The 20,450-nt window shown below is 44.0% G+C and overlaps 1 protein-coding gene across 1 annotated transcript in view; it reads right to left on the reverse strand.

The window, feature by feature from the left end:
- LOC129697508 (dynein axonemal heavy chain 8-like) overlaps positions 1 to 20,450 on the reverse strand; it is a 641,267-nt gene that overhangs the window by 337,838 nt on the left and 282,979 nt on the right. Inside the window, 1 exon segment of the mRNA XM_055636144.1 lies at positions 17,879 to 17,969. Within this exon segment, the coding sequence (XP_055492119.1) occupies positions 17,879 to 17,969 (91 nt within the window).

The following is a 20,450-nucleotide window of genomic DNA, read 5'->3' on the forward strand; positions in this document are numbered from 1 at the left end:
TGTCACCCTAGATCCTCTGGCCACTAGTAGATCAAGGAGATTGTTTGTGTCCTCCTTAGTGAAGACGGATCCAAAGTACCTGTTCAACTCATCTGCCATTTCCTTGCTCCCCATAATAAAATCATCTTTTTCAGTCTTCAATGGTCCAATTTTGGTCTTAACTAATTTTTTCCTCTTCACATACCTAAAGAAGTTTTTACTATCCTCCTTTATATTCTTAACTAGCTCACCTTGGTACCTCATATGTTCACCCCATATTGTCTTTTTAGTTATCTTCTGTTGCTCTTTAAAAGTTGCCCAATCCTCTGGCTTCCCGCTCATCTTTGCTATGTTATACTTCTTCTATTTTATTTTTATACTGTCCTTGAATTCCCTTCTCAGCCACGGTCACCCATTACTCCCCTTGGAATCCTTCTCTTAGGTATGTTGCAAAACGTACCGGAAGCGTCGCTGAAAATCTGTCCCAGCCCGTGTGCGCGATTTTGGCGCCGTTTAGAAGGGGGCGGGTTTAAAACGCGATTCAAATCGAGGTTATTCAGCCTAGTTAATTATTAACGAAAAATCGCTGGAAGATTCCCTAGCTTGAGCTATTATTAGTTTTAAGGGCTTTATTTAATTGTTATAGTAGGTTAAAAATTAACCTCTAAACCCCCGACAACGGGCCAGATCTCATACAGGGGAAAACAGAAGGTAGGCTGTTTACTTTTACGTTAAAAAGGGCTTCTTAAGATCCCTTTATACAAATTTTAATGTTGCGAGTGGCTAATTTTGGGCCCATTATATCCCGCAGTATTTTTCTGGGCATTTAAGGGCACAAATCTACCGCAATGTGAACGTTCTAAAGCAGCGCGTTCACAGGATCCCACTAGAAAGCTGATTTAAATGGACTTTAATTTACAGCAATTAAACACTAAAATCCTTCCATTTGGCCTATAAATTAATGTAAATGAGATTTAAAAATCATATTTTATTGTGAATTGTTTGTGAATATTATTTGGACACTTAGGCTATTTAAAAATGTTAATCATTTATTAAGAAATGGATAGATGTTTAGATCTAGTAATTGAAGTTTGGAATTAGCTACAATTAGGTAACTAACTAATTATATGCTTTAATTTCAGGTCATCCAAGTAAGATTATTTTATATTTGTTTCAGAATGGTTCAATCTATGATAACTGAAAATTTCATTCAGTTCTCTTAATTTTTAAGAAAGTTATGGGATTTTGACTGTCCACGATCACAGCTTTTTTGTTATGTTCATAGAAAATCAATAGGGAACAAGATGCTAATTTCTGAGTATGAAAATGGCCATAACTTTTTAAATACTTGAGATATGAAAGTGAATTAGATGTCAAATTAAACATTTTTATGCTTTATCTGATGGGATAAATTGCAGACTTGATTTTAAAAATCTCAAAATTTTGTAACATTGCTACTTCTGTCTCTTTGGAATGAACTGATCATGCACCTTCTGTATTATTCCCAGAAATACCTGCCATTGTTGTTCCACTGTCCTTCTTTTGCTAGGGTATCCTTCCAGTCAACATTGGCCAGCTCTTCTCTCATGGCTCCATAGTCCCCTTTGATCAACTGTAATACTGACACCTCCAATTTATCCTTCTCCCTCTCAAATTGTAGATTAAAATTTATCATATTATGGTTACTACCTCCTAATGGCTCATTTACCTCAAGATCCATTCCGGTTCATTGCACAACACTAAATCCAGAATTGCCTTCTCCCTGGTAGGCTCCAGTACAAGTTGCTCTTAGAATCCATCACAGAGGCACTCCACAATCTCCCTTTCTTGGGGTCCAGTACCAACCTGATTTTCCCAGTCTACCTGCATGTTGAAATCGCCCATAACAACCGTAGCATTACCTTTATGACATGCCAATTTTAACTCTTGATTCAGCTTGCACCCTTTATCCAGGCCACTGTTTGGTGGTCTGTAAATAACTCCCATTAGGGTCTTTTTACCCTTACAGTTCCTCAATTCTATCTATACATACTCTACATCTCCTGATTCTATGTCACCCCTCGCAAGGGACTGAATTTCATTTCTCACCAACAGCTACCCCACCCCCTCTGCCCACCTGTCTGTCTTTTCGATTACCCTTGAATACTCAATTCCCAGCCCTTGCAGCCATGTTTCTGTAATTCACACATCACACTTGTAAATCTCTAAAGGGCCTGTCCCACCAGCATGCGACTGCATGCGGCGAGCGCGACCTAACGTGGTCGATTGAGCCATACGGCCTCGCGGGGCCGGTCCCACTTCGATTGCCGGAGCCGTATGGAGTTGTGCGGGGGCTGGTCCCGACATCGCACGGGCCTCCGAAAAACTGACAGTCTAGAAATTCCGTGCTGCAACAGCCTGTCGGCCCGCAGCCTCATTGAGGCCGTACGCAGCGCCTCGATGGGCGTACGCACCATCTCGACGCCGTATGCACCGTTTCGACGCCTTATGCAGCGTCTTGACGCCGTATGCAGCATCTTGACAGCGTACGCCTTTCGTGTGGCATTGTGCGATGACGTCACTGCCCGGCGTGCCGTTGCGTGATGACATAACCGTCCGACGCCGTGCGACGTCCAAATTCAGTCGGCCCGCCTCCTGCCCAGCTGATTGGTGAGTATGCTGTCGGGACCAGCCCCGCGCAACTCCAGACGGCTCTGCGGTTGGAAGTGGGACTGGCCCCGCGAGGCCGTACGCCTTAAGCCACCACATTTGGTCGCGCTAGACGCATGCAATCGCATGCTGGTGGGACAGGCCCTTAACTGAGCCTCAAGCTCATCCACTTTATTTCTTATACTTCTCGCATTCATATACACCGCTTTGACTTCGGTATTCACCTCCCCTCTCACACCAGTCACTATTGGCCCTGACCTTCCTCTGTTATCCCTTCGCGAACTTTCCTTCCCATTAATTCGAGAGTCTTTTGTAACTTTTCCTGTACTCACTTCCCTTTTAACTCCATCTTTACACTCCCAATTTGTCAACCCCTCTCCCCCACTATTTAGTTTAAACCCACACATGTAGCACTAGCAAACCTGCCTGCCAGAAAGTTGGTCCCCCTCCAGTTAAGGTGTAACCCGTCCCTTTTGGACAGGTCACCCCTACCCCAGAAGAGATCCCAGTGGTCTATTAAGATAAATCTTTACTCCTTGCACCAGCCCCCCAGTCACACATTCAGAACCCCGATCTCCCTTTTCCTGCCCTCACTAGCACGAGGTACTGGAAGTAATCCAGAGATAACAACCCAAGAAGTCCTGCTTTTCAGTCTTCTTCCAAACTTTCTAAACTCGCGTTGCAGAACCTCCTTCTTCTTCCCTACGTCGTTTGTGCCCACGTGCACAACTACTGCCAGCTGTTCACCATCACTCTCGAAGAGGTTCTGAAGTCAGATCGTGATATCTTGAACCCTGGCATCAGAGAGGCAACAGACCATTCTCGAGTCTCGCCTGCCGCCACAGAATCTCCTGTCAGCACTTCAGATAATGGAGTCACCCACCACTATAGCTCTGCCCGATCTTGGTCTCGCCAGTGGTGTGTCATCGCTAGAATTGGAGCCACCTCTGACTAAAGAAATTCCTCCTCATCTCCTTTCAAATTTTTATTCTGAGGCTGTGCCCTCTGGTCCAAGACTCCCACTAGAAGAAACATCCTCTCTACATCCAATCTATCCAGGCCTTTCATTATATGATCAGTTTCAATGAGGTACCTCTTCATCCTTCTAAACTCCAGCGAGTACAACCGTCAAACACTCAGCATACAATAACATTATGATCCCCAGGATCATCTCGTAAATCTCATCTGGACCCTCTCCAATGCGAGTACATCTCTCCTCACATATGGGATCCAAACTGCTTACAATATTCTAAATGCGGTCTGACGAGTGTCTTATAAAGCCCTGTTTTTATATTCTAGTCCTCTTGAAATAAATGCGAATATTGCATTTGCCTTCCTTGCTACCGATTCATCTTGCAAATTAACCTTTTGGGAACCTTGCACCAGCACTCCAGGTCCCTTTCCACCACTGATTCCTAAATTTCTGAAGAATGGTTGGGGTTTATAAACTGGATGTGGTAGACTGCAGGTTACACAAAAAAGCTGGAGAAACTCAGCGGGTGCAGCAGCATCTATGGAGCGAAGGAAATAGGCAACGTTTCGGGCCGAAACCCTTCTTCAGACTGTGGTAGACTGCATGTTGTCTTTCCACATATCACAGGGGAATAAATCTAAAGGATATATATTTTGTGCAAGGTGTAAGAGATGTAGAAGGGATCTGAGGTGTTTCTTTTGTCATTGAGAAAGTGACATGTCTGGAATGCACTACCTGGGAGAGACAATTGTAATTTAAAACTCCTCCGCATAGAAGGGTATGGGCCAAATGATGGAAGATGGAATACATATGGGTGACCACCTGAAAGCACACACTATGTGGGCTGAAAGGCCTACTTCCATGCTATTTGACTCAAAGAGTTAGAAGCAACTGCAACAGATAGTGAACCATCAGGATTTCCAGATGTTTAAATAACAGAAGATTTGAGTTTTACTGTAGTTTGCTTATGCCGTACCTTCTCTTTCAGAATTTACACTTATTCCTGTTAAATAGGCTACCATTGCACGATCCTCATTTTTTTTGTAGTAATTGATTCTATAATGATGTCAGGAATAAAGGATGTAAGAAGGGTGATGTTTCGACCCGAAACATCACCTATTCCTTCGCTGCATAGATGCTGCCTCACCCGCTGAGTTTCTCCAGCATTTTTGTCTACCTTCTTTTAAAATTGGACTAGGCTACCCCTATTTTTATGGGAACTTAAATTCCAAATTTACTTTATTGTGCTCATGTAAACTTCTGGTGCCAACTGCACTGGATGTTAAACCTGACATCTGTCAGCAGCGTAGAGCAGGTAAATCCAATTGCAAACTTAAAATCTTATTGCAAGCTTAAATAATTAGCACGTGTTCAACATCATTAACAAAAATCCCCGAGGAGAGCTTTTTAATGGGATTGAAACCTTACTTGTTATTTACAAAACTACTTCTTCCAGCTATTGCTGAACACTTTTTTGGGACATTTTCCCACGTTTTTGAAAATATCAAGAGCCAAGACAAATCTGGCTGATGCTTAAATGCTTCTTTAGTGACCGAGAAAAGTTTGCACACAAAGCAGTTGCTTCCAGATATGGGAGGCCTGTTAAAGATGCTGCTTTACATGATTGGGAGAATCTGCTAAGGCCATGTGAAGCTGGATAAGCTGCTAAATATAAATAAGATGGCTAAGTGTTGGAAGCAGATGTATCCACTGACGTCCTTTCAGAAGATCTGTTGGAGAGCTGTAGTATCTTGACAGAAAGCAATGGCGCCATATTGTGGCAACATTTTGCAAGGAGTAGAACAGGTCATTTTGAACTTCTCCACTTAAAAGACTCAGCACAAATCAATGCTGTAACTGACAAGCTGCTAGTTCATTTAAATTAATTAGTACTACAGGGGTATTACAATCTACCGACGGCAACTAAATTCCTGAAGACAAGGGAATTCCTGGTGGCAGTGGATTTCCCGACTTCACGAACGTGTGTTCTGTTTCACAGAGATATGGCTCACCTCCACCTCCCCCAGACTCAGCGCACCAACTCGAAGGTTTCTCCATTTGTCGTATGGCCCAGACAGCAACTTCGGGTAAAGAGAGAGGCAGCAATGTCTGCCTCGTGGTAAACTCTCAGATATAGCGGACATGTCCAACTCCTGTTCTCCACACTTGGAACATCTAGCAGTGAAGTGCCATCACGTTTACCTACCTCGGAAATTCAGTTCCATCATAATGACCATGGAATACCTTCCGCCCCATGCAGATGTTCTGCTAGCACTAGAGGAGCTGCACTCCATAGTCATCATACACCAGACGACATACCACACCTTTCCTATCAAAGCCAGAGACTTCAACAAGCCAGTTTGAAGAAGTGGCTTCCAAATTACCACCAGCACATGTCCTGCAGCACCAGAAGATCAAAAATCCTCAGCCTCGCTTTGTGAAAGCAGACCAACTCACTGAGCTCTTCTTCCTGTGTATGGGCAGATATGGTCAGGGGAGTTAGATGAATTACTCTGGGACAGGTTTGAGTCAGTAGATTGGGCAATGTTCAAGATTTCGGCAATGGATCTGAACGAATATGCCATGATTATTACCGACTTCATAATCAAAGTATGAAGGAGAATTTTCCCAACAAAATGATCCGATTATTACCTAACCAGAAATCTTGGATGAACCAGAGGTTAGCAATCTATTGAGGACAGATCTCAACATTCATGTCTGGCAAAGCAGGGTCATACAGGAAGTCCAGGTCCGACTTCAAAAGGCCATCAGAAAGGAAAAGACACACTTTTGCTTTAAATTGGAGGATGATATGGACGTTTGGCAGCTGTAGCAGGATTTGCATTCCATCACCTCCGACAATGTGAAACCAAGTGGCAGCTCAAGCAACAGCGAGGCATCTCTCCCACATTATATCAATGCGTTCTAAAATACTTAAAAATAAAGAAAACAATGTGCCTTTTGGGCTCTGATAGCTCCTGATGGCATTGTAATCTCAGTCGAGGCTGACATCAGAAGATACTTCATGCAGGTGAACCCTCGGAATGCGTCCGGCCCTGATGGTGTACCTGACCATCTTCTTGAAACGTGCTCAGACCAATTGGTTAAAGCTTTGGCTAACATCCTAAACCTCTCATTACTAAGGTCCGAGGTTCCCATCTGCTTTAAAAGGGTATCAATAATACCAGTGCCCAAGAAGAGGACACTGTGCGAAGCTAGAAAGAAAATTGCAGGTGCCCTGGCTGAGATTTCTGCGTCATCATTAAATACGGGTGAGGTGGCGGAAGACTGTAAGTGGCAAATGTTGTGCCTCTATTTAAGAAGGACTGCAAGGTAAAGCCTGATAACAATAGGCCAGTGAGTCTAACATCTGTGGTCAGAAAGTTACTAGAGGAGTATTTTCAGCGAAAAGATATGAATGCATTTAGATGGACAAGGGCTGATTAGAGATAGTCAGCACGGTTTTGTAAAGGAGTTTGTGTATCATGAATCTGCTTTGAGATTTTTGACCAAAAAGGTTGATGAGGGCAGAGTTGTAGACATTGTATATATGGATTTCAGCAAGGCATTTGACAAGGTTCTACATGGTAGACTGTTCTGGAAGGTTAGATCGCAAGGGATTCATGGAGAGCTTGCTGACTGGATAGAAATCTGGTTCATGAAAGGAAGCAGAGGGTGATGATGGCAGGTTATTTTTCGGATTGGAGGCCTGTTACTAGTGGTGTGCCTCAGGATTTGGTGCTGGCCCCATTGCTGTTTGTCATCTATGTCAATGATTTGTATAAGAAAGTACAAAGTTTGATTAGTAAGCTTGCAGAAGACACTAAAGTGGGTGGCATTGTAGATAGTGAGGATGGATGTCAAAAATTGCAGCAGGATCTTGATCAATTGGGCAGGAGGGCTGAAGAATGGTTGATCGAGTTTAATGCAAGAACTGAGAAGTGTTGCAATTTGGGAAGCCTTAGCAGGGCAGGATCTACACAGTGAATGGCCGGGCTCTGCGATATGTTGTAGAGCAGAGAGATCTAGGAGTGCAGGTACATTGTTCCTTGAAAGTGGCGTCACAGGTAGATTGGGTGGTCAGGAAGGCTTTTAGCATATTGGCCTTCATCATATAGCGTACTGAGTATAGAAGTTGGGACATCATATAGTGTACTGAGTATAGAAGTTGGGAGGTTATGTTACAGTTGGTGGGGCCACATTTAGTATTGTGTTTAGTTTTGTTCACCATGTTATAGGAAATATGTTGTAAAGCTGGAAAGGCTGCAGAGAAGATGAGGATGTTGCCAGGACATGAGGGACTGAGCTATAGGGAGAGGTTGAGCAGACTGGATATAGAGGTATATAAGATCATAAGAGGAATGGATAAGGTAAATGCAGTGTCTTTTACCTAGACGAGGGGAATCAAGAACCAGAGAACATAGGTTTGTGAGGGGGAAAAAATTTAATAGGAACCCGAGGAACAACTTTGTTTATGCAAAGGGTGGGTGGAAGGGGTGGAAGCAATATGGAACGAGCTACCAGAGGAGGTAGATAAGGCAGATATTATTACAATGTTTAAACAATGTTTGGACAGGTACATGGATAGGATAGATTTAGAAGGATATGGGCCAAATGTAGGCAGGCGGGACTAGTGTAACTTTTGTTGCATGCTATCCAGTCAGTAGAAAGACAATACATGATTACAATCGGCCATTTACAGTGTATAGATACATGATAAGGGAATACCTTTTAGTGAAAGGTGAATCCATAAAAATCCGATCAAGGATAATCCGAGGGTCACCAATGAGGTAGATGGTAGTTCAGGACTGCTCGCTGGTTGTGGTAGAATGATTCAGTTGCTTGATAACAGGGTAGAAACTGTCCCTGAATCTGGAGGAGTACGTTTTAACCTATACCTTTTGCCTGATGGGAGAGGGGAGAAGAGGGAGGGGCCAGGCTGTGACTTGTCCTTGATTGTGCTGCTGGCTTTACCGAGGCAGCGCAAGGTTTAAATGGAGTCGATGGAAGGTAGGTTGGTTTGTGTGATGGGCTGGGCTGCGTCCACAATTTGCTGCAATTTCTTACGGTCTTGGATGGAGCTGTTCCCAAACCAAGCGGTGACGCATCCTGATAAAATGCTTTCTATGGTGCACCTGTAAAAGTTGGAGGACACATGCCAAATTTCCTAAGCCTTCCAAGGAAGTAGTGGTGTTGGTGTGCTTTCTTGGTCATTGCTTCAATATGGGTGGTCCAGGAGCAGTTGTGATATTGACTCCTAGGAATTTGAAGTTTTCAATCATCTCTACTTTGGCGCCATCAATGCAAACTGGGGTATGTGAAACCCCACACTTCCTGAAGTCGATCACTATCTCATTTATTTTGCTGACATTGAGAGAAAGGTTGTTGAAACGTTGCTAACATTGAGCGAAAATAGATCAACAGGTGATGCAATCTCGTCTTCTCTCCATTCTACAACGGTCAGTTTGGACAATAAGAACACTTACATCAGGCTGTTGTTCATCAACAACACCATCATCCCCTGCAAACCTAATAGCAAACTCAGGGAAATGGGCCTAAGAATCCAAATCCTCATCGATAGAATACATTCAGTAGGAATTGGCAACAAAACTTCCTCTTCCATAACTATCAGCACAGGAGCACTCAGGGCTGTGTGCTCAGTCACCTGCTCTACTGAGTCAAAGTTTAGAAGGGAGATTGAAAATCTGATCGAATGGTGCCAGAATATCAATCTTGCTCTCAGCAAGACCATGGAATTGATTGTTTACTTTAGAATGAGAAAATGAAGGATCCATGAACCTGTCTTCTGCAATAGGTTGGCTATGGAGAAAGTCAACACTTCAAGTTTCTGGGCATGCATGTCTCTATACATCTGTCCTGGGCCCAGCTCACTGATGCAATCATACAGCCCATCAACCCATCTACTCCTTAAAACTTTAAGAAGATTCAGTATGTTGATGAATACTCTCTTGAACTACTACAGGTGGACAGTAGAGGACATATTTACTGGTTGCATCACATGGCTGATCATCCAACTCAGTATCCTGTACCTGCCTTCTCTCCATACCCCCTGATCCCTTTTGCCACAAGGGCCACATCTAACTACCTCTTAAATATAGCCAATGAACCAGCCTCAACTAACTTCTGTGGCAGAGAATTCCACAGATTCACCACTCTCTGTGTGAAAAATGTTTTTCTCATCTCGGTCCTAAAAGACTTTCCCCTTATCCTTAAACTGTGACCCCTTGTTCTGGACTTCCCCCACATCGGGAACAATCTTCCTGCATCTAGCCTGTCCAACCCCTTAAGAATTTTGTAAGTTTCAATAAGATCCCCCCGCAATCTTCAAAATTCTAGCGAGTACAAGCCGAGTCTATCCAGTCTTTCTTCATATGAAAGTCCTGCCATCCCAGGAATCAGTCTATTGAACCTTCTCTGTACTCCCTCTATGGCAAGAATGTCTTTCGTCAGATTAGGAGACCAAAACTGTACCCAATACTCCAGGTGTGGTCTCACCAAGGCCCTGTACAACTGCAGTAGAACCTCCCTGCTCTACTCAAATCCTTTTGCTATGAATGCTAACATACCATTCGCTTTCTTCAATGCCTGTTGCACCTGCATGCCTATTTTCAATAACTGGTGTACCATGACACCCAGGTCTCGTTGCATCTCCTCTTTTCCTAATCGGCCACCATTCAGATGATAGTCTACTTTCCTGTTCTTGCCACCAAAGTGGATAACCTCACATTATACTGCATCTGCCATGCATTTGCCCACTCACCCAACCTATCCAAGTCACCTTGCAGCATCCTAACATCCTCCTCACAGCTAACACTGCCCCCCAGCTTCGTGTCATCCACAAACTTGGAGATGTCGCATTCAATTCCCTCGTCCAAATCATTAATATATATTATAAATAGCTGGGGTCCCAGCACTGAGCACCCCACTAGTCACTGCCTGCCATTCTGAAAAGGACACGTTTACTCCTACTCTTTGCTTCCTGTCTGCCAGCCAGTTCTCTATCCACATCAATACTGAACCCCCATTACTGTGTGCTTTAAGTTTGCATACTAATCTCTTACGTGGGACCTTGTCGAAAGCCTTCTGAAAGTCGAGATATAACACATCCACTGATTCTCCCTTATCCACTCTACTAGTTACATCCTCGAAAAATTATATTAGATTCGTCAGACATGATCTACCTTTCATAAATCCATGCTGACTTTGTCCAATGATTTCACCACTTTCCAAATGTGCTGTTATCGCATCTTTAATAACTGACTCTAGCATTTTCCCCACTACCGATGTTAGACTAACTTAAGTACTCTGGGATGCAGCCTATCTGGCCCTGGGGATTTATAGGATTTTAATCCATTCAATTTACCTAACACCACTTTCCGACTAACCTGAATTTCACTCAGTTCCTCCATCTCATTTGACCCCCGGTCCCCTGCTATTTCCGGCAGATTATTTATGTCTTCCTTAGTGAAGACAGAACCAAAGTAGTTATTCAATTGGTCTGCCATGTCCTTGTTCCCTATGATCAATTCACCTGTTTCTGACTGCAAGGGACCTACATTTGTTTTAACTAATCTTTTTCTCTTCACATATCTATAAAAACATTTGCAGTCAGTTTTTATGTTCCCTGCCAGTTTTCTTTCATAATCTATTTTCCATTTCCTAATTAAGCCCTTTGTCCTCCTCTGCTGGACTCTGAATTTATCCCAGTCCTCTGGTAGGCTGCTTTTTCTGGCTAATTTGTATGCTTCATCTTTTGTTTAGATACTATCCCTGATTTACCTTTTTATCCACGGATGCACTACCTTCCCTGATTTATTCTTTTGCCAAACTGGGATGAACAATTGTTGTAGTTCATCCATGCAGTCTTTAAATGCCTTCCATTGCATATCCACCATCGACCCTTTACGAATGCCAGTCTATCTTGGCCAATTCACATCTCATACCCTCAAAGTTACCCTTCTTTAAGTTAAGAACCCTTGTTTCTGAATTAACAATGTCACTCTCCATCCTAATGAAGAACTCAACCATGGAAGAAGGAAGAGGAGTCTGAAAACTGTGAACACCAGGTTCAAGCATAGTTTCTTCTCAACAACCATCAGGTTCTTGAACAATACACAACTCTAACCTCAACTATGAACTTCCATAGATTGTCTTTGTTTACACGAAGGACTTTGGGAATTATTTTGTATCAGTATTAAGGGTATCAATTTATTGTTTTTTTGTATATTATGTATGTATTATTATTATGTATTATCTATATGTATTATGTTTACAGGCCTGTTGTGCTGCTGCATAAGAATTTCATTACTCCATGTGACAATTAAACACTCCCTTGACTCTTGCATTGTCATACAAGGCCATGATGGCAGCAAATCAAGTTACAATGGGAGCAAGCTGAAATAAAAAAAAAATGTTTTATTCATTTATAAGATATAGCTACCGGTTGCAGCTTTGGGTACTGGTGGTGAACAAAGTGAATGCTTATAATGTAAAGATTGCCTTTTCATTGGAGGTTTTGAGATTCTTGAATAGAGCTGTATTTATCCAGGCACATGAAGAGCATGACATCACACTATTGATTTGGCCCTTGTAAATGTAGACAAGCTTTGGGGAATTAGCGTTGAATGACTTACTAAAACCTCTATGCTTAGAAAAAGGGATAATCACCATTGCAGGTTGGCATTGCAAACTAGGGTCCCAAATAATCTATGGGAATAAGAAGAAATATGTAGGGAGATTGCAGAGTATATCAAGAATAATAATTGGGTCGTGGTCGGGGATTTTTAGTTTCTTAATATAGACTGGGACTGCCATAGTGTTAAGGTCTTAGAAGGATGGGGATTTGTTATGTGTTTGGAAATGTTTCTTCAAGCAATATATAGAGGACCCTACAAAGAAGAGGGGAAAGCTTGACCTATTCTTGGGAAATAGGGAAAGGCAAGTGACGGAATCAATGAGGGAGCACTTTAAGACCACTGATCATAGTTCTATTAATTTTGTATTATTTTTTGAAAAGACAGAACTGTTCCACGTTAAAGTTCTAAATTGGGTTAAGGCTAATTTTGATGGTATTAGAGAGGAGGTTGCAAAAGTAGTTTGGAGCAAGTTGTTTATGTGTAAAGGGGCATCCAGCAAATGGGCGACTTTTAAAAATTTGAGTTCAAAGTCTCTATGCTCTTGTTAGTGTAAAGGACAAGGTTGGCAGGAGCAAGGAATCCTGGATGACAAAAGATATTGAGGCTCTGGTCAGAAGAAAAGGAGGTATGGTATGGATCAGGTACAAGCAACTGGGATCAAGTGAATCCCTGAAGAAATATGAAAGATGCAGGAGCATACTGAGGAAATAAGTCAGGATGGGCAAAAAGGGGGCATGAGTAAGCTTGCAAAGAGAAGATTAAGGAGGCTTCAGAATTTCTTTAAGTATATTTAATGAAGAAAAAGACTAGGGAGATAAAAGAGCCCCTCAAAGACAAAGTGGTTGGCTCTGTGTAGAAACTCAGGGGATGGGAGTGGTCCTCAATGGGTATGTTTCTTGAAAGACATGAAGACCTAGGAAGTTGGTAAAGTTAATGGCGATGTTTTGGGAATAGACCCCATTACAGGAGGTGTTTTGACATCTTCACATGTTTGAAAGTAGATACATTTTTGGGGCATGATCAGGTATATCCAAGAACATTGTGGGAAGTTAGAGAAGAAATTGTGGGAGCCCCAGATGGGATATACGCATCAACGTTAGCCATGGATAACGTGCCGGAAAACTGGAACGATGGCTACAGCTGTGCCTTTATTTATAAAAGGTTGCTGATGGAAACTGTAGATCAGTAAGCAGGACATCTATTGTGGGAAGGTTACTGGAGGGAATTTTGAGTAGTAAGATATACATGCAGAGATAGGATGGTTTGGATGGTCAGCACAGATTTAAGCGTGAAAGTTCATGTCTCACAAATTTGACAGTGATTTGAGAAAGTAACCAAGGTTGATAGGCGCTTAGTCTTCAGTAAGGCTTTTGATAAGGTTCTGCCATGGTATATTACTCTGAAAGATTAGATCGCATGGGTGAGCTAGCTAACTGGATGCAGAATTGGCTTCATGGTAGGTAGCAGAAGGTAACAGTGGAAGAATGTCTTTCAGAGTGGAGACCCGTGACCAGTGGTGTGCCTCAGGGATTGGTGAAAAGCCCATTGTTGTTTGACATTTATATCAGGAATCTGGATAAGAATCCTCAATAGACAATAGGTGCAGGAGTAGGCCATTCGTCCCTTCGAGCCAGCACTGCCATTCAATGTGATCATGGCTGATCATCCCCAATCAGTACCCCGTTCTTGCCTTCTCCCCATGTCCCCTGACTCCGCTATTTTTAAGAGCCCTATCTAGCTCTCTCTTGAAAGCATCCAGAGAACCAGCCTCCACCACCCTCTGAGGCAGAGAATTCCACAGACTCACCACTCTCTGTGAGAAAAAGTGTTTCTTTGTCTCCGTTCTAAATGGCTTATTCCTTATTCTTAAACCGTGGCCCCCTGGTTCTGGACTCCCCCAACATCGGGAACATGTTTCTTGCCTCTCGCGTGTCCAAACCCTTAACAATCTTATATGTTTCAATGAGATTCCCTCTCATCCTTTGAAACTCCAGAGTGTACAAGCCCAGCTGCTCCATTCTTTCAGCATATGACAGTTCCGCCATCCCGGGAATTAACCTTGTAAAAGTATGCTGCACTTCCTCAATAGCAAGAATGGTTGTTAAGCTTGCAGAAGACACTAAAATCAGTGATATTGTACAGTTAAAAAGGTTATCAAGAATTGCACTAAGATCAGCTTAGGTGGTTAAGTTCCCAAGCCTTCATGTCTTTCTCCACTGTTCAAAGAGAGGGGAAATACTCATTGAGGGCCTTGCCCATCTCCTGCAGCTCCAGACTGAGATGACCACTTTGGTCATCTCAGTTAAAGGGAAAGGGTTTCTTAAATGTGTGAGCGTAGAGACCGAGGGGTGTAAAATGAGGGTAGAAGAAATAGGTAGCAAGGTGAAAAGTAAAAGTGGCAGGCAGACAAAACCAGGGCAAAAATCAAAAAGGGCCACTTTTCAACATAATTGTATAAGGGGTAAGAGTGTTGTAAAAACAAGCCTGAAGGCTTTGTGTCTCAATGCAAGGAGCATTCGTAATAAGGTGGATGAGGTGAATGTGCAGATAGCTATTAATGACTATGATATAGTTGGGATCACGGAGACATGGCTCCAGGGTGACCAAGGCTGGGAGCTGAACATCCAGGGATATTCAATATTCAGGAGGGATAGACAGAAACGAAAAGGAGGTGGGGTAGCGTTACTGATTAGAGAGGGGATTAATGCAATGGAAAGGAAGGACATTAGTTTGGAGGATGTGGAATCGGTATGGGTAGAGCTGCGGAACACTAAGGGGCAGAAAACGCTGGTGGGTGTTGTGTACAGTCCACCTAACAGTAGTAGTTAAGTTGGAGATGGTATCAAACAGGAAATTAGAAATGCGTGCGACAAAGGCAAAACAGTTATGATGGGTGACTTTAATCTACATATAGATTGGGTGAATCAAATTGGCAGGGGTGCTGAGGAAGAGGATTTCTTGGAATGTATGCGAGATAGTTATCTAAATCAACATGTAGAGGAACCAACTGTAGAGCAGGCTATTTTAGACTGGGTATTGAGTAATGAGGAAGGGTTAGTTAGCAATCTTGTTGTACGTGCCCCCTTGGGCAAGAGTGACCATAATATGGTTGAGTTCTTCATTAGGATGGAGAGTGACATTGTTAATTCAGAAACAATGGTTCTGAACTTAAAGAAAGGTAACTTTGAGGGTATGAGACGTGAATTGGCCAAGATTGACTGGCAATTAATTCTAAAAGGGTTGACGGTGGATATGCAATGGAAGACATTTAAAGACTGCATGGATGAACTACAAAAATTGTTCATCCCAGTTTGGCAAAAGAATAAATCAAGGAAGGTAGTACATCCATGGATAACAAGGGAAATCAGTGATTGTATCAAAGCGAAGGATGATGCGTACAAATTAGCCAGAAAAAGCAGCATACCGGAGGACTGGGAGAAATTCAAAGACCAGCAGAGGAGGACAAAGGGCTTAATTAGGAAAGGGAAAATAGATTATGAAAGAAAACTGGCAGGGAACATAAAAACTGACTGCAAAAGTTTTTATAGATATGTGAAAAGAAAGAGATTAGTTAAAACAAATGTAGGTCCCTTGCAGTCAGAAACAGGTGAGTTGATCATGGGGAACAAGGACATGGCGGACCAATTGAATAACTACTTTGGTTCCGTCTTCACTAAGGAAGACATAAATAATTTGCCGGAAATAGCAAGGGACCGCGGGTCAAAGGAGTTGGAGGAATTGAGTGAAATCCAGGTTAGCCGGGAAGTGATGTTGGGTAAATTGAATGGATTAAAGGCCGATAAATCCCCAGGGCCAGATAGGCTGCATCCCAGAGTACTTAAGTAAGTAGCCTCAGAAATAGTGGATGCATTAGTAATAATCTTTCAAAACTCTTTAGATTCTGGAGTAGTTCCTGAAGATTGGCGGGTAGCAAACGTAACCCCACTTTTTAAGAAGGGAGGGAGAGAGAAAATTGGGAATTACAGACCAGTTAGTCTAACATCGGTAGTGGGGAAACTGCTAGAGTCAGTTATTAAAGATGGGATAGCAGCACATTTGGAAAGTGGTGAAATCATTGGACAAAGTCAGCATGGATTTACGAAAGGTAAATCGTGTCTGACGAATCTTATAGAATTTTTCGAGGATGTAACTAGTAGCGTGGATAGGGGAGAACCAGTGGATGTGGTGTATCTGGACTTCCAGAAGGCTTTCGACAAGGTCCCACATAAGATATTAGTATACAAACTTAAAGCAAACGGCATTGGGGGTTCAGTATTGATGTGGATAGAGAACTGGCTGGCAAACAGGAAGCAAAGAGTAGGAGTAAACGGGTCCTTTTCACAATGGCAGGCAGTGACTAGTGGGGTACCGCAAGGCTCAGTGCTGGGACCCCAGCTATTTACAATATATATTAATGATCTGGATGAGGGAATTGAAGGCAATATCTCCAAGTTTGCGGATGACACTAAGCTGGGGGGCAGTGTTAGCTGTGAGGAGGATGCTAGGAGACTGCAAGGTGACTTGGATAGGCTGGGTGAGTGGGCAAATGTTTGGCAGATGCAGTATAATGTGGATAAATGTGAGGTTATCCATTTTGGTGGCAAAAACGTGAAAGCAGACTATTATCTAAATGGTGGCCGATTGGGAAAGGGGGAGATGCAGCGAGACCTGGGTGTCATGGTACACCAGTCATTGAAGGTAGGCATGCAGGTGCAGCAGGCAGTAAAGAAAGCGAATGGTATGTTAGCTTTCATTGCAAAAGGATTTGAGTATAGGAGCAGGGAGGTTGTACTGCAGTTGTACAGGGTCTTGGTGAGACCACACCTGGAGTATTGCGTACAGTTTTGGTCTCCAAATCTGAGGAAGGACATTATTGCCATAGAGGGAGTGCAGAGACGGTTCACCAGACTGATTCCTGGGATGTCAGGACTGTCTTATGAAGAAAGACTGGATAGACTTGGTTTATACTCTCTAGAATTTAGGAGATTGAGAGGGGATCTTATAGAAACTTACAAAATTCTTAAGGGGTTGGACAGGCTAGATGCAGGAAGATTGTTCCCGATGTTAGGGAAGTCCAGGACAAGGGGTCACAGCTTAAGGATAAGGCGGAAATCCTTTAAAACCGAGATGAGAAGAGTTTTTTTCACACAGAGAGTGGTGAATCTCTGGAACTCTCTGCCACAGAGGGTAGTTGAGGCCAGTTCATTGGCTATATTTAAGAGGGAGTTGGATGTGGCCCTTGTGGCTAAGGGGATCAGGGGGTATGGAGAGAAGGCAGGTACGGGATACCGAGTTGGATGATCAGCCATGATCATATTGAATGGCGGTGCAGGCTCGAAGGGCCGAATGGCCTACTCCTGCACCTAATTTCTATGTTTCTGAGGGGCCCTACTCTCTCTCTCTCCGACAGTAAATTTCCCATAACCAGTGCCCATTCTTATGCTGAACTGAATTCTGCGGCCTACATCAGGATGCCCATTTCTGGAAAGCAACTTGTTGACTCTAACCATTTTGATGTATAATATATTTTGGCCGGATGACAAAACAGATCAAAATAAATTTAAATGTGATTGTCCTCCAAAATCTTCATGTGTTAGATTATATTGCAGCATTAACATACCACATTTGGAATTGCCAAATGCACTTCAGCTTTTAAAAACGGAGCAAATTCTTCAATGTTTGAGGGCCCATATTCTCTTCTGATTGTTGCACTGAATAAAATAAAACATGTACATGTAAAGTAAACATTAAAAAAGAATAAGATAATGTGACAAGAATCAACCTTCTTTAACAATGTATAGTTTTCCTTAGACAATTTTCCAAAGATTACATTGCCAGTAAATAAACATAACCACAGAATGCAATTTCTGGAAATACTATGAAAATATTATGAGATTTCAACACTCTGCTTTTATAAATATAGTATTAGGTCCTTGTCCTTTTGTCGTTTATTATTCATTTTACCTTTACTGTCATGCCATAAACTGATCTATTATTTCTTAACTTGCATTATCCATGGGCTATGTGTATTAAACCAGATTTATAATAACATTTTAATTATTATCAGATACATTCTAACCTATATATTTCACATTTTAACAATGAGAGAGAATTTTAAATGATTCACAGAAGTATACAGAATGAAGCAAGTTGGTGTTTTTTGAAACAGCAGTTCTGTTTTGGTTCTGGATCGTAGATCTTGTCCATAACCTGTAAATTCCTCATCCTTCTCAGAACCTCCATTACTACAGGAATGAACTACTATTGCCATTTCAGGAACATAAAACTTTATAGCCAAAAGGATTTATCTTCATCTCCTCTCCAAATGTTCCGCGGAAAGACACCCAATAAAGCTACCGAAAGGCCTAATGAACCACCATGGCCTAAAAATCCATCAGGCGAGAATGAAATGCTCGGAAATGGAGAAAGAGGTGCAGCGCACAGGCCTTGAACCTGGTGAGACGCAGGAGGAGCCCGGCCAGGACTCACCCCACAGAGCCCAGTCCCTCCACGCACTAGAATCTCCCAACCCCTGCAGAGTAGTTATTAAGATGGCTGATCCGTGGGCGGTTGCTGCTGGGTCGCAAGTCGGGGCTTCATCAACCCTGGCTGGGTCGCCTGGGCGAGGGTGCCTGATGTTGTGAGACCCGAAACACCCGATGACCCCAGATCACATCACTAAGGATGCGTCCCAGCACATCTAGAAGATGTATAGTTTTCACACAGACTACTTAAAATTTATAGCCAATGGTTAATACCCTACTCACCAGTTGAACAGCCTCTCCCTGTCAGACATTTGGTGTTCCTAAATATTTGTATTAGTCGTCTCTTAACCTTAGAGACATAACAGAGAAACCAGTAGAAGGAATAAACCACTTGACACTTTCAGCCTGTTCCACCATTCAGTGATAATTTCCTATTGGGGGGAGAGAGGGGTGGACGTTGGGGTGGGAGGGGGGAGGAGAGGGGAGAGAGGAGTGGGAGGGGAGCAGAGGGAGAGAGGGGGGGGGAAGGGAGGAGGAAAGAGGGGTGCGGGAGTGGATGAGAGAAGGTGGGGGTGGGGGAGAGAGGGAGGGGAGGATGGAACGGAGGGAGGAGGGAAGGGGAAGAGTGTGGAGGGAGGGGGAGAGGGGTAGGGGGAGAGAGGGGGAAGAGTGTGGAGGGAGGGGCAGAGCGGAGAGAGGGGTTAGAGTGGGTAGGGAGAGCGGGAGAGGCGGGAGTAGAGGGTGGGGGGGAGATGGGGAGGGAGATGTGGGGGAAGATAAGTGGAAGAATGGGGAGGGGGAGAGGTGTAGGGGGAGTGGTAGAAGAGGGACAGAGGGGTAGGAGAAGGGGTGGGGGAGAGAGGGGATCGAGGAGGAAGGGGAGGGGGGAGAGAGGGGTGGAGGAGAGAGGTAAAGGGGTGGGGGGGGGGGGAGAGAGGGAAGGGGGTTGGGGAGGAGGGGGAGAGGGGTGAGGAGAGGGGGTGAGGAGGAGAGGGATGAGGAGAGAGGGATGGAGAGGGAGAGAGAGAGAGATGGAGAGGGAGAGAGGGATGAGGAGAGAGGGAGAGGGGGGGGGGAGGGATGGGGAGGGGGGAGAGAGGGGAGGGGGAGAGAGAGGGGGGGGGAGAGAGAGGGCGAGAGGAGAGAGGGAGGAGGGGGAGAGGGAGGAGGGGGGGGGGGGGGGGAGGGGGGGGGGGGGGGGGGGGGGAAGCAGGGGGGGGGGGGGGGGAGGGGGGGGGGGGGAGAGGGAAGAAATAGGGGGGAGGGAGAGTGGAAGGGGGAGGGGTAGGGACAGTCCATCTGTTCCCCATTCCCTTTCACCCCCAATCCTCTTTCTCTATTCCCACACACGTGATGATGAAGTGCTGCGTCACACTAACCACCTGTGTCTATTGGGTCTGTTCCTCCAAAGCACGGTTGTGGGGTGGGAATCTGGCTGGGGCTGGGGCTGGTGCAAAGGCATATGTAAATGGATCCAGACCGATTGGACATCTGGGAGCATTGGGTATTGTGACATCACATGACGGGAACGAATCAAAAGGCAGAAAGACAGCCGGACGGACGGCAGGCGGCAGCCACACTGTTTTAAATATAGACTAGACCAAGTGCAGACCTGTTGGGTCTGTTTTCCCAACGCGCGTTGGGGGTGGGGGGGGGGGGGGGGGGGGGGGGGGGGGGGGGGGGGCTGCGGCATTACACTCACACTAA

This window comes from Leucoraja erinacea, chromosome 5 (genome assembly GCF_028641065.1).
Source record: "Leucoraja erinacea ecotype New England chromosome 5, Leri_hhj_1, whole genome shotgun sequence".
Taxonomy (NCBI): Eukaryota; Metazoa; Chordata; class Chondrichthyes; order Rajiformes; family Rajidae; genus Leucoraja; species Leucoraja erinaceus.